Raw genomic sequence first — 16588 nt, 5'->3', positions numbered from 1 at the left:
GGTTGAACTCCACGGCTCTGTGTATGGCTTCCACTGCATTCATTTCTGCGGTGCTCAAACCTCTCCGTGACGCCGCCTCTGGAGAAAACCTGCACACACACATTTGAATTATTACAGCTAAACACACCAGAGAACCTGCACACACACACCTCAGAGTTATTACAGCCAAACACACCAGAGAACCTGCACACACACATTAGAGTTATTACAGCCAAACACACCAGAGAACCTGCACACACACACATTAGAGTTATTACAGCCAAACACACCAGAGAACCTGCACACACACATCAGATTTATCACAGCTAAACACACCAGAGAACCTGCACACACACATCAGAGTTATTACAGCCAAACACACCAGAGAACCTGCACACACACATCAGAGTTATTACAGCCAAACACACCAGAGAACCTGCACACACACATCAGAGTTATTACAGCTAAACACACCAGAGAACCTGCACACACACACATTAGAGTTATTACAGCCAAACACACCAGAGAACCTGCACACACACACCTCAGAGTTATTACAGCCAAACACACCAGAGAACCTGCACACACACATTAGAGTAATTACAGCCAAACACACCAGAGAACCTGCACACACACATCAGAGTTATTACAGCCAAACACACCAGAGAACCTGCACACACACATCAGAGTTATTACAGCCAAACACACCAGAGAACCTGCACACACACATTTGAGTTATTAAAGCCAAACACACCAGAGAACCTGCACACACACATTAGAGTTATTACAGCCAAACACACCAGAGAACCTGCACACACACATCAGAGTTATTACAGCCAAACACACCAGAGAACCTGCACACACACATTAGAGTTATTACAGCCAAACACACCAGAGAACCTGCACACACACATTAGAGTTATTACAGCCAAACACACCAGAGAACCTGCACACACACATTAGAGTTATTACAGCCAAACACACCAGAGAACCTGCACACATACATCAGAGTTATTACAGCCAAACACACCAGAGAACCTGCACACACACATTATAGTTGTTACAGCCAAACACACCAGAGAACCTGCACACACACATTAGAGTTAGCCTATTACAGCCAAACACACCAGAGAACCTGCACACACACATTAGAGTTAGTAGAGCCATACACACCAGATAACTTGCACACACACATTTGAGTTATTACAGCCAAACACACCAGAGAACCTGCAGACACACATTAGAGTTATTACAGCTAAACCCACCAGAGAACCTGCACACACACATTGGAGTTATTACAGCCAAACACACCAGAGAACCTGCACACACACATTATAGTTGTTACAGCCAAACACACCAGAGAACCTGCACACACACATTATAGTTGTTACAGCCAAACACACCAGAGAACCTGCACACACACACACACACACAGAGTTATTACTAGGGTTGCAAAATTCCGGGAATTTTCAAAGATGGAAATTTTCCATGGGAATTAATGGGAATTTAAGGGAATTAACAGGAATTTATGGGAATAAACGGGAATAAACTAGGAATTTTCAAAGTTGAAGGTTGGCTCTTATTGGGAACTTAAATATAGTTGAGGAAAGTATATTTTAGCATAATCTTGACTAAAACAAACAGATGCCATTCAAATACACTTGAATTTCCATGCCATTCCTCAATCACATGCACATAGCCACTGCTTACTGAGACCACACCCCCTACTGGCACTGTGCATGCCTCCATCACATCATGTACAGAAGCCCAAAGCACAAGACTATTGAAGGCACACATTTGAGCCTGTGGACTAAACAAAGTGAAGTAAGTTTTGATGATATTATGGGGAAATATATTTATTAAATGTTTAAATTGCAAATATCACATAAAAAATGTATTCATCTAGTAGATAGCAAGCTGATAAGTTAGATGCTAAGTAAGCTAGCATAACTTTATTTACCACATAAGTAGGGCTGGGCAGTATGACGGTATATATCGTTACCGCGGAAGAAAATGTCAACCGTAACAGATTGTTTTATTCTGTGTATACCGCCACATGTAAATAAGTAGGCGTGGTTAACTCACGTGCAGCGTGCGTGAGACTGAGACACTGATATTTGTCAAAGAAACATGAAGAATGACCAAGAGGATCCACAAAAGGAATTACGTTTTCAAAATGAACGTGATATTTTCGGGGGGGAAGGCGCAGAAGTCAACTAGAGCAGTGCAGCACACTGAAAGTTTAGAGAGACGCACATGCTCGCAACGGGGCTTACTTGACAACAAGTTCATATATCAATATTCTAACGAATAGAAATAACCTTAAATAATGTATCTATCCGTCTCTTATGTGTACAATTACTTTCAGAGTGGACACGCAAGCGGTTGCCATGGTAATGAATATTTCCAAAATTCCCCAGCTTAACTTCCCATGGAAATTTACTGGAAACTTTCCGGAAATTTACCGGAAATTTTCCGCCCCTTTGCAACCCTAGTTATTACAGCCAAACACACCAGAGAACCTGCACACACACATCAGAGTTATTACAGCCAAACACACCAGAGAACCTGCACACACACATCAGAGTTATTACAGCCAAACACACCAGAGAACCTGCACACACACATCAGAGTTATTACAGCCAAACACACCAGAGAACCTGCACACACACATTAGAGTTATTACAGCCAAACACACCAGAGAACCTGTACACACACATCAGAGTTATTACAGCCAAACACACCAGAGAACCTGCACACACACATCAGAGTTATTACAGCCAAACACACCAGAGAACCTGCACACACACATTAAGAGTTATTACAGCTAAACACACCAGAGAACCTGCACACACACATTAGAGTTATTACAGCCAAACACACCAGAGAACCTGCACACACACATTAAGAGTTATTACAGCCAAACACACCAGAGAACCTGCACACACACATTAGAGTTATTACAGCCAAACACACCAGAGAACCTGTACACACACATCAGAGTTATTACAGCCAAACACACCAGAGAACCTGCACACACACATTAGAGTTATTACAGCCAAACACACCAGAGAACCTGCACACACACATTAGAGTTATTACAGCCAAACACACCAGAGAACCTGTACACACACATCAGAGTTATTACAGCCAAACACACCAGAGAACCTGCACACACACATTAGAGTTATTACAGCCAAACACACCAGAGAACCTGCACACACACATCAGAATTATTACAGCCAAACACACCAGAGAACCTGCACACACACATCAGAGTTATTACAGCCAAACACACCAGAGAACCTGCACACACACATCAGAATTATTACAGCCAAACACACCAGAGAACCTGCACACACACATCAGAGTTATTACAGCCAAACACACCAGAGAACCTGCACACACACATTAGAGTTATTACAGCCAAACACACCAGAGAACCTGCACACACACATTTGAGTTATTACAGCCAAACACACCAGAGAACCTGCACACACACATCAGAGTTATTACAGCCAAACACACCAGAGAACCTGCACACACACATCAGAGTTATTACAGCCAAACACACCAGAGAACCTGCACACACACATTTGAGTTATTACAGCCAAACACACCAGAGAACCTGCACACACACATCAGAGTTATTACAGCTAAACCCACCAGAGAACCTGCACACACACATCAGAGTTATTACAGCCAAACACACCAGAGAACCTGCACACACACTTCAGAGTTATTACAGCCAAACCCACCAGAGAACCTGCACACACACATTAGAGTTATTACAGCCAAACACACCAGAGAACCTGCACACACACATTAGAGTTATTACAGCCAAACACACCAGAGAACCTGCACACACACATTAGAGTTATTACAGCCAAACACACCAGAGAACCTGCACACACACATTAGAGTTATTACAGCCAAACACTCCAGAGAACCTGCACACACACATTAGAGTTATTACAGCCAAACACACCAGAGAACCTGCACACACATTAGAGTTATTACAGCCAAACACACCAGAGAACCTGCACACACACATTAGAGTTATTACAGCCAAACACACCAGAGAACCTGCACACACACATTAGAGTTATTACAGCCAAACACTCCAGAGAACCTGCACACACACATTAGAGTTATTACAGCCAAACACACCAGAGAACCTGCACACACACATCAGTGTTATTACAGCCAAACACACCAGAGAACCTGCGCACACACACACACACCAGAGTTATTACAGCCAAACACACCAGAGAACCTGCACACACACATCAGAGTTATTACAGCCAAACACACCAGAGAACCTGCACACACACATTAGAGTTATTACAGCCAAACACACCAGAGAACCTGCACACACACATTAGAGTTATTACAGCCAAACACTCCAGAGAACCTGCACACACACATTAGAGTTATTACAGCCAAACACACCAGAGAACCTGCACACACACATCAGTGTTATTACAGCCAAACACACCAGAGAACCTGCGCACACACACACACACCAGAGTTATTACAGCCAAACACACCAGAGAACCTGCACACACACATCAGAGTTATTACAGCCAAACACACCAGAGAACCTGTACACACACATTAGAGTTATTACAGCCAAACACACCAGAGAACCTGTACACACACATTTGAGTTTTTACAGCCAAACACACCAGAGAACCTGCACACACACACATCAGAGTTATTACAGCCAAACACACCAGAGAACCTGCACACACACATCAGAGTTATTACAGCTAAACACACCAGAGAACCTGCACACACACATCAGAGTTATTACAGCCAAACACACCAGAGAACCTGCACACACACATTAGAGTTATTACAGCCAAACACACCAGAGAACCTGCACGTGTACACACATCAGAGTTATTACAGCCAAACACACCAGAGAACCTGCACACACACATCAGAGTTATTACAGCCAAACACACCAGAGAACCTGTACACACACATCAGAGTTATTACAGCCACACACACCAGAGAACCTGCACACACACATCAGAGTTATTACAGCCAAACACACCAGAGAACCTGCACACACACACATCAGAGTTATTACAGCCAAACACACCAGAGAACCTGCACACACACATTTGAGTTATTACAGCCAAACACACCAGAGAACCTGCACACACACATTAGAGTTATTACAGCTAAACCCACCAGAGAACCTGCACACACACATCGGAGTTATTACAGCCAAACACACCAGAGAACCTGCACACACACATCGGAGTTATTACAGCCAAACACACCAGAGAACCTGCACACATACATCAGAGTTATTACAGCCAAACACACCAGAGAACCTGCACACACACATTATAGTTGTTACAGCCAAACACACCAGAGAACCTGCACACACACATTAGAGTTAGCCTATTACAGCCAAACACACCAGAGAACCTGCACACACACATTAGAGTTAGTAGAGCCATACACACCAGATAACTTGCACACACACATTTGAGTTATTACAGCCAAACACACCAGAGAACCTGCAGACACACATTAGAGTTATTACAGCTAAACCCACCAGAGAACCTGCACACACACATTGGAGTTATTACAGCCAAACACACCAGAGAACCTGCACACACACATTATAGTTGTTACAGCCAAACACACCAGAGAACCTGCACACACACATTATAGTTGTTACAGCCAAACACACCAGAGAACCTGCACACACACACACACACACACACACACAGAGTTATTACAGCCAAACACACCAGAGAACCTGCACACACACATCAGAGTTATTACAGCCAAACACACCAGAGAACCTGCACACACACATCAGAGTTATTACAGCCAAACACACCAGAGAACCTGCACACACACATCAGAATTATTACAGCCAAACACACCAGAGAACCTGCACACACACATTAGAGTTATTACAGCCAAACACACCAGAGAACCTGTACACACACATCAGAGTTATTACAGCCACACACACCAGAGAACCTGCACACACACATTAAGAGTTATTACAGCTAAACACACCAGAGAACCTGCACACACACATTAGAGTTATTACAGCCAAACACACCAGAGAACCTGCGCGCACACATCAGAGTTATTACAGCCAAACACACCAGAGAACCTGCACACACACATTAGAGTTATTACAGCTAAACACACCAGAGAACCTGCACACACACATTAGAGTTATTACAGCCAAACACACCAGAGAACCTGCACACACACATCAGAGTTATTACAGCCAAACACACCAGAGAACCTGCACACACACATTAGAGTTATTACAGCCAAACACACCAGAGAACCTGCACACACACATCAGAGTTATTACAGCCAAACACACCAGAGAACCTGTACACACACATCAAACACACCAGAGAACCTGCACACACACATCAGAGTTAGTACAGCCAAACACACAAGAGAACCTGCACACACACATCAGAGTTAGTACAGCCAAACACACCAGAGAACCTGCACACACACATTAGAGTTATTACAGCCAAACACACCAGAGAACCTGCACACACACATTAGAGTTATTACAGCCAAACACACCAGAGAACCTGCACACACACATCAGAGTTAGAACAGCCAAACATACCAGAGAACCTGCACACACACATCAGAGTTATTACAGCCAAACACACCAGAGAACCTGCACACACACATCAGAGTTAGTACAGCCAAACACACCAGAGAACCTGCACACACACATCAGAGTTATTACAGCCAAACACACCAGAGAACCTGCACACACACATTAGAGTTATTACAGCCAAACACACCAGAGAACCTGCACACACACATCAGAGTTATTACAGCCAAACACACCAGAGAACCTGCACACACACATCAAACACACCAGAGAACCTGCACACACACATCAGAGTTAGTACAGCCAAACACACCAGAGAACCTGCACACACACATCAGAGTTATTACAGCCAAACACACCAGAGAACCTGCACACACACATCAGAGTTATTACAGCCAAACACACCAGAGAACCTGCACACACACATCAAACACACCAGAGAACCTGCACACACACATCAGAGTTAGTACAGCCAAACACACCAGAGAACCTGTACACACACATCAGAGTTATTACAGCCAAACACACCAGAGAACCTGCACACACACATCAGAGTTATTACAGCTAAACACACCAGAGAACCTGCACACACACATCAGAGTTATTACAGCCAAACACACCAGAGAACCTGCACACACACATCAGAGTTATTACAGCTAAACACACCAGAGAACCTGCACACACACATCAGAGTTATTACAGCTAAACACACCAGAGAACCTGTACACACACATCAGAGTTAGTACAGCCAAACACACCAGAGAACCTGCACACACACATCAGAGTTAGTACAGCCAAACACACCAGAGAACCTGTACACACACATCAGAGTTAGTACAGCCAAACACACCAGAGAACCTGCACACACACATCAGAGTTAGTACAGCCAAACACACCAGAGAACCTGTACACACACATCAGAGTTATTACAGCCAAACACACCAGAGAACCTGCACACACACATCAGAGTTATTACAGCTAAACACACCAGAGAACCTGCACACACACATTAGAGTTATTACAGCCAAACACACCAGAGAACCTGCACACACACATCAGAGTTATTACAGCTAAACACACCAGAGAACCTGCACACACACATTAGAGTTATTACAGCCAAACACACCAGAGAACCTGCACACACACATCAGAGTTATTACAGCTAAACACACCAGAGAACCTGCACACACACATCAGAGTTATTACAGCCAAACACACCAGAGAACCTGTACACACACATTAGAGTTATTACAGCCAAACACTCCATAGAACCTGCACACACACATTAGAGTTATTACAGCCAAACACACCAGAGAACCTGCACACACACATTAGAGTTATTACAGCCAAACACACCAGAGAGCCTGCACACACACATTAGAGTTATTACAGCCAAACACTCCAGAGAACCTGCACACACACATTAGAGTTATTACAGCCAAACACACCAGAGAACCTGCACACACACATCAGTGTTATTACAGCCAAACACACCAGAGAACCTGCGCACACACACCAGAGTTATTACAGCCAAACACACCAGAGAACCTGCACACACACATCAGAGTTATTACAGCCAAACACACCAGAGAACCTGCACACACACACATCAGAGTTATTACAGCCAAACACACCAGAGAACCTGCACACACACATTAGAGTTATTACAGCCAAACACAGCAGAGAACCTGCACACACACATTAGAGTTATTACAGCCAAACACACCAGAGAACCTGTACACACACATCAGAGTTATTACAGCCAAACACACCAGAGAACCTGTACACACACATTTGAGTTATTACAGCCAAACACTCCATAGAACCTGCACACACACATTAGAGTTATTACAGCCAAACACACCAGAGAACCTGCACACACACATTAGAGTTATTACAGCCAAACACACCAGAGAGCCTGCACACACACATTAGAGTTATTACAGCCAAACACTCCAGAGAACCTGCACACACACATTAGAGTTATTACAGCCAAACACACCAGAGAACCTGCACACACATTAGAGTTATTACAGCCAAACACACCAGAGAACCTGCACACACACATTAGAGTTATTACAGCCAAACACACCAGAGAACCTGCACACACACATTAGAGTTATTACAGCCAAACACTCCAGAGAACCTGCACACACACATTAGAGTTATTACAGCCAAACACACCAGAGAACCTGCACACACACATCAGTGTTATTACAGCCAAACACACCAGAGAACCTGCGCACACACACCAGAGTTATTACAGCCAAACACACCAGAGAACCTGCACACACACATCAGAGTTATTACAGCCAAACACACCAGAGAACCTGCACACACACACATCAGAGTTATTACAGCCAAACACACCAGAGAACCTGCACACACACATTAGAGTTATTACAGCCAAACACAGCAGAGAACCTGCACACACACATTAGAGTTATTACAGCCAAACACACCAGAGAACCTGTACACACACATCAGAGTTATTACAGCCAAACACACCAGAGAACCTGTACACACACATTTGAGTTATTACAGCCAAACACACCAGAGAACCTGTACACACACATTTGAGTTATTACAGCCAAACACACCAGAGAACCTGCACACACACATTTGAGTTATTACAGCCAAACACACCAGAGAACCTGCACACACACATTAGAGTTATTACAGCCAAACACACCAGAGAACCTGCACACACACATTAGAGTTATTACAGCCAAACACACCAGAGAACCTGCACACACACATTTGAGTTATTACAGCCAAACACACCAGAGAACCTGTACACACACATCAGAGTTATTACAGCCAAACACACCAGAGAACCTGTACACACACATTTGAGTTATTACAGCCAAACACACCAGAGAACCTGTACACACACATTAGAGTTATTACAGCCAAACACACCAGAGAACCTGTACACACACATTAGAGTTATTACAGCCAAACACACCAGAGAACCTGCACACACACATTAGAGTTATTACAGCCAAACACACCAGAGAACCTGCACACACACATTAGAGTTATTACAGCCAAACACACCAGAGAACCTGCACACACACATTAGAGTTATTACAGCCAAACACACCAGAGAACCTGCACACACACATTAGAGTTATTACAGCCAAACACACCAGAGAACCTGCACACACACATTAGAGTTATTACAGCCAAACACACCAGAGAACCTGCACACACACATTAGAGTTATTACAGCCAAACACACCAGAGAACCTGTACACACACATCAGAGTTATTACAGCCAAACACACCAGAGAACCTGTACACACACATTTGAGTTATTACAGCCAAACACACCAGAGAACCTGTACACACACATTTGAGTTATTACAGCCAAACACACCAGAGAACCTGCACACACACATTAGAGTTATTACAGCCAAACACACCAGAGAACCTGCACACACACATCAGAGTTATTACAGCCAAACACACCAGAGAACCTGTACACACACATTTGAGTTATTACAGCCAAACACACCAGAGAACCTGCACACACACATCAGAGTTATTACAGCCAAACACACCAGAGAACCTGCACACACACATCAGAGTTATTACAGCTAAACACACCAGAGAACCTGCACACACACATCAGAGTTATTACAGCCAAACACACCAGAGAACCTGTACACACACATTTGAGTTATTACAGCCAAACACACCAGAGAACCTGTACACACACATCAGAGTTATTACAGCCAAACACACCAGAGAACCTGCACACACACACATCAGAGTTATTACAGCCAAACACACCAGAGAACCTGCACACACACACATTAGAGTTATTACAGCCAAACACACCAGAGAACCTGCACACACACATTAGAGTTATTACAGCCAAACACAGCAGAGAACCTGCACACACACATTAGAGTTATTACAGCCAAACACACCAGAGAACCTGTACACACACATCAGAGTTATTACAGCCAAACACACCAGAGAACCTGTACACACACATTTGAGTTATTACAGCCAAACACACCAGAGAACCTGCACACACACATTTGAGTTATTACAGCCAAACACACCAGAGAACCTGCACACACACATTTGAGTTATTACAGCCAAACACACCAGAGAACCTGCACACACACATTAGAGTTATTACAGCCAAACACAGCAGAGAACCTGCACACACACATTAGAGTTATTACAGCCAAACACACCAGAGAACCTGTACACACACATCAGAGTTATTACAGCCAAACACACCAGAGAACCTGTACACACACATTTGAGTTATTACAGCCAAACACACCAGAGAACCTGTACACACACATTTGAGTTATTACAGCCAAACACACCAGAGAACCTGCACACACACATTAGAGTTATTACAGCCAAACACACCAGAGAACCTGCACACACACATTAGAGTTATTACAGCCAAACACACCAGAGAACCTGCACACACACATTAGAGTTATTACAGCCAAACACACCAGAGAACCTGTACACACACATTAGAGTTATTACAGCCAAACACACCAGAGAACCTGCACACACACATCAGAGTTATTACAGCCAAACACACCAGAGAACCTGCACACACACATCAGAGTTATTACAGCCAAACACACCAGAGAACCTGCACACACACATTAGAGTTATTACAGCCAAACACACCAGAGAACCTGCACACACACATCAGAGTTATTACAGCCAAACACACCAGAGAACCTGTACACACACATTTGAGTTATTACAGCCAAACACACCAGAGAACCTGTACACACACATTTGAGTTATTACAGCCAAACACACCAGAGAACCTGCACACACACATTAGAGTTATTACAGCCAAACACACCAGAGAACCTGCACACACACACATTAGAGTTATTACAGCCAAACACACCAGAGAACCTGCACACACACACACATCAGAGTTATTACAGCCAAACACACCAGAGAACCTGCACACACACACATTAGAGTTATTACAGCCAAACACACCAGAGAACCTGCACACACACATTTGAGTTATTACAGCCAAACACACCAGAGAACCTGCACACACACATTAGAGTTATTACAGCCAAACACACCAGAGAACCTGTACACACACATCAGAGTTATTACAGCCAAACACACCAGAGAACCTGTACACACACATTTGAGTTATTACAGCCAAACACACCAGAGAACCTGCACACACACACATTAGAGTTATTACAGCCAAACACACCAGAGAACCTGCACACACACACATCAGAGTTATTACAGCCAAACACACCAGAGAACCTGCACACACACACATTAGAGTTATTACAGCCAAACACAGCAGAGAACCTGCACACACACATTAGAGTTATTACAGCCAAACACACCAGAGAACCTGTACACACACATCAGAGTTATTACAGCCAAACACACCAGAGAACCTGCACACACACATTTGAGTTATTACAGCCAAACACACCAGAGAACCTGCACACACACATTAGAGTTATTACAGCCAAACACACCAGAGAACCTGCACACACACATTTGAGTTATTACAGCCAAACACACCAGAGAACCTGCACACACACATTAGATTTATTACAGCCAAACACACCAGAGAACCTGCACACACACATTAGAGTTATTACAGCCAAACACACCAGAGAACCTGCACACACACATCAGAGTTATTACAGCCAAACACACCAGAGAACCTGCACACACACACATCAGAGTTATTACAGCCAAACACACCAGAGAACCTGCACACACACACACATTAGAGTTATTACAGCCAAACACACCAGAGAACCTGCACACACACCAGCTCTGATTAATGCTGCCTGAATCATAATCATACACTGTTTGCTCGTTGGCCAGAGGTTTCTCCCAAGGTTTTCTCTCCATTCTGTCACTGATGGAGTTTGGGTTCCTGCCACTTAATATTCAACACTATTATTGATCTGACTGTGCTGACGCTGTGTTATGAGAACTGAACTGAGCTGATGATGACATCACTGTTTTCTCAAGAACTGCTTTATAGATTAAATTAACTAATTTAATAATTGATGATCTTTACACTGAACTGACTTCAGCTGAACAGACGAAATGAATAATTTTCCTGTTTATCACTGTAAAGCTGAAACCATCTGTAATGTATAAAGCGCAATAGAAATAAAGCTGACTTGACTAATATGATTTTTTTTAAAACCTGATATCAGTTTATAATGAGTATATTATTATGAGAATGATTTCCCCTTCTTTGAGTCGTTTGTAAGTTGAATGTTACCGCTTTAAACGCTTCCAGTTATTTTACCTTTACTAAACCAGTCCGTTATGCTGCTTTATATCGCAAACTGGTATTTCTTATCATATTATTTTAATTTATTAGCATAATCATAAAAACAGTGGCTTGTAGCACAAATAGTTTTATCGTTTACTGCACTTTGTTATTCTTCTATAGCAGCTAATGAATCGGAGCATTGCTAAATAAGGTGGATGTGTGCAAAATTCCTGCTCAATGATATATAACTAACAGTGCAGAAACTCTGAGTGACATCTGCTGCATTCATGTGAGAAAAACCTATACTATGTAGCATTCATTTGTTCTGCAATTAAACCGTTTTCAAGCCTGTCATGAATAACAGTGCAGGCGAATGCGAACTCACTTATCGGACACGGCTCTGGCCTTCAGAAGCGCCGCTGTGTAGCAGATCGTGGCAGACTTTGGCAAACTGATGTCTGTGGAAGACAACAATCATGTGATGATTGAGAAGTACATCATTATCCATAAGAGACTCAAAACATACTCCTGAGGACTCAAACACAAGGTGTGGAAAAACAGGGTGGAAAAGGGCCAAACACCGACAGTTCACATAAAAACATAAAATCATGCTTTAAATTTGAGTCAAACTTTGAATGTGCATTAATATTGAAACAATAATGAGTATATTATTATGAGAATGATTTCCCCTTCTTTGAGCCGTTTGTAAGTTGAATGTTACAGCTTTAAACGCTTCCAGTTATTTTACCTTTACAAAAAAAGTCCTTGAACATGGAAAGCAATAGAAATGTCAGAAATTAATAAGTATATTTCCCCTCACAGATCACGATCAGGACAGTCTCTCCTCTCATATCTTCATGTTTCCTCACAATATTCTCATGCAATACATGCAAAAACATCTGTAACGATGTGTGTGTGTGCGTGCGTGTGTGTTGGTCGTACCGTCGTACTTGGCGAGCACGGCCTGAACATCGGCGTAGTTCTGCAGCTCCAGAAGAGACTCCAGCAGGTTCTCATGAATATTGAACATGCTGAGTAGAGGAAACTCCTTCATTAACTGCAGGAAACACAGGAACAGCTCACATTCTCCACCAATGCAGACTGTGTGTGTTTGAGTGTGTGTGTGTGAGTGTGTGTATGTTTAACTGAATCATGGCTGCACCTCAGTTGTGCATTATTTTCAATAAAACAGCAGACTGTCATTCATCTGAATGTTCAAGATATCAAGAACTATACATTATATAGAGAACACTCACTGAATATCACTTTCAGTTTGCTGATTCCATTATTATTGAAAATGGCGTTCATATCTTCTGTGTGGATCAGAGTGTATGTCAAGAGTCAAAGGTCACTCACGTCTCGCATCATCTTGACGGCTTCTCGCGTGCGGCCGAGCTTTCTGGAGCACATGGCAAGTCTTCTCTTGATGTAGACTAACACGTTTGTGTCCCTTCCTACGAAACACACACACACACACACACACACAAAGAATAACAAAATATAAATAAAATAAAGCAAAAATCCATGACTGTCATAAAAGAAGCTTAAAGGAGAACTCCGGTCAATTTTAATATTGAGCTCATTTTTTTGTAAATTTGGAGTGCTGTCAGTACAGAGAACAATGACAAAAATCGGTGTTGCCTACACCGTGTTATCCTCTTTTTAAAATTTGCACCCTGTTGACTTCAATGGGGCAAGTTTTAAACCTGCTTTTAGCCTCTTAACATCCTTGATGTGTCATTACAAGTGCACAGCCAATGTGAGTGATTCCTTCAGAGTGAATACGGGTGAATCTGACTGCAGTAGATGTGAAAGAGGTGTGAGGTGAGGTTAGGTGTGTGTTAGGTGTGTGTGTGTGTGAGGTGAGGTCAGGTGTGTGTGTGAGGTGAGGTCAGGTGTGTGTGCGAGGTGAGGTTAGGTGTGTGTGTGTGAGGTGAGGTTAGGTGTGTGTGTGAGGTGAGGTCAGGTGTGTGTGTGTGTGAGGTGAGGTTAGGTGTGTGTGTGAGGTGAGGTCAGGTGTGTGTGTGTGAGGTGAGGTTAGGTGTGTGTGTGTGAGGTGAGGTTAGGTGTGTGTTAGGTGTGTGTGTGTGTGAGGTGAGGTCAGGTGTGTGTGTGAGGTGAGGTCAGGTGTGTGTGCGAGGTGAGGTCAGGTGTGTGTGTGTGAGGTGAGGTTAGGTGTGTGTGTGTGAGGTGAGGTTAGGTGTGTGTGTGAGGTGAGGTCAGGTGTGTGTGTGTGTGAGGTGAGGTTAGGTGTGTGTGTGAGGTGAGGTCAGGTGTGTGTGTGTGAGGTGAGGTTAGGTGTGTGTGTGTGAGGTGAGGTTAGGTGTGTGTTAGGTGTGTGTGTGTGAGGTGAGGTCAGGTGTGTGTGTGAGGTGAGGTTAGGTGTGTGTGTGAGGTGAGGTCAGGTGTGTGTGTGTGTGAGGTGAGGTTAGGTGTGTGTGTGTGAGGTGAGGTTAGGTGTGTGTGTGTGAGGTGAGGTTAGGTGTGTGTGTGAGGTGAGGTCAGGTGTGTGTGTGTGAGGTGAGGTTAGGTGTGTGTGTGTGTGAGGTGAGGTTAGGTGTGTGTGTGAGGTGAGGTCAGGTGTGTGTGTGTGAGGTGAGGTTAGGTGTGTGTGTGTGAGGTGAGGTTAGGTGTGTGTGTGAGGTGAGGTCAGGTGTGTGTGTGAGGTGAGGTTAGGTGTGTGTGTGTGTGAGGTGAGGTTAGGTGTGTGTGTGAGGTGAGGTCAGGTGTGTGTGTGTGTGAGGTGAGGTTAGGTGTGTGTGTGTGAGGTGAGGTTAGGTGTGTGTGTGAGGTGAGGTCAGGTGTGTGTGTGAGGTGAGGTCAGGTGTGTGTGTGAGTTGAGGTCAGGTGTGTGTGTGAGGTGAGGTCAGGTGTGTGTGTGAGTTGAGGTCAGGTGTGTGCGAGGTGAGGTCAGGTGTGTGTGTGAGGTGAGGTTAGGTGTGTGTGTGTGAGGTGAGGTCAGGTGTGTGTGTGAGGTGAGGTCAGGTGTGTGTGTGAGGTGAGGTCAGGTGTGTGTGTGAGGTGAGGTCAGGTGTGTGTGTGAGGTGAGGTCAGGTGTGTGTGTGAGGTGAGGTCAGGTGTGTGTGTGAGGTGAGGTCAGGTGTGTGTGTGAGGTGAGGTCAGGTGTGTGTGTGAGTTGAGGTCAGGTGTGTGCGAGGTGAGGTCAGGTGTGTGTGTGAGGTGAGGTTAGGTGTGTGTGTGTGAGGTGAGGTCAGGTGTGTGTGTGAGGTGAGGTTAGGTGTGTGTGTGAGGTGAGGTCAGGTGTGTGTGTGTGAGGTGAGGTTAGGTGTGTGTGTGAGGTGAGGTGAGGTCAGGTGTGTGTGTGAGGTGAGGTTAGGTGTGTGTGTGTGAGGTGAGGTTAGGTGTGTGTGTGAGGTGAGGTCAGGTGTGTGTGTGTGAGGTGAGGTTAGGTGTGTGTGTGTGAGGTGAGGTTAGGTGTGTGTGTGAGGTGAGGTCAGGTGTGTGTGTGAGGTGAGGTCAGGTGTGTGTGTGAGGTGAGGTCAGGTGTGTGCGAGGTGAGGTCAGGTATGTGTGTGAGGTGAGGTTAGGTGTGTGTGTGAGGTGAGGTCAGGTGTGTGTGTGAGGTGAGGTTAGGTGTGTGTGTGTGAGGTGAGGTTAGGTGTGTGTGTGGTGAGGTTAGGTCAGGTGTGTGTGTGAGGTCGTGTGTGTGTGTGAAGTGAGGTTAGGTCAGGTGTGTGCGAGGT

At 44.2% G+C, this 16588-nt stretch overlaps 1 protein-coding gene across 4 annotated transcripts in view; it reads right to left on the bottom strand.

Moving 5' to 3' along the window:
* The window catches only part of st7 (suppression of tumorigenicity 7), a 50249-nt gene that overhangs the window by 9133 nt on the left and 24528 nt on the right, over positions 1-16588 (bottom strand). For all 4 annotated transcript variants that reach the window (XM_079873369.1, XM_079873371.1, XM_079873368.1 and 1 more), the window contains exons 9-12: positions 14241-14338; positions 13827-13941; positions 13270-13342; positions 1-89 (exon numbers count right to left, since the gene is read on the bottom strand). The exon at positions 1-89 is cut by the window's left edge and continues 14 nt beyond it. In XM_079873369.1, the coding sequence (XP_079729495.1) occupies positions 1-89; positions 13270-13342; positions 13827-13941; positions 14241-14338 (375 nt within the window). The remainder of the gene's footprint in view (positions 90-13269; positions 13343-13826; positions 13942-14240; positions 14339-16588) is intronic.

This window comes from Squalius cephalus (assembly GCF_949319135.1).
Source record: "Squalius cephalus genome assembly, chromosome: 6".
Taxonomy (NCBI): Eukaryota; Metazoa; Chordata; class Actinopteri; order Cypriniformes; family Leuciscidae; genus Squalius; species Squalius cephalus.
Note: the sequence above shows the minus strand (reverse complement) of the source record. Positions and strands in the feature narration are given on the sequence as shown.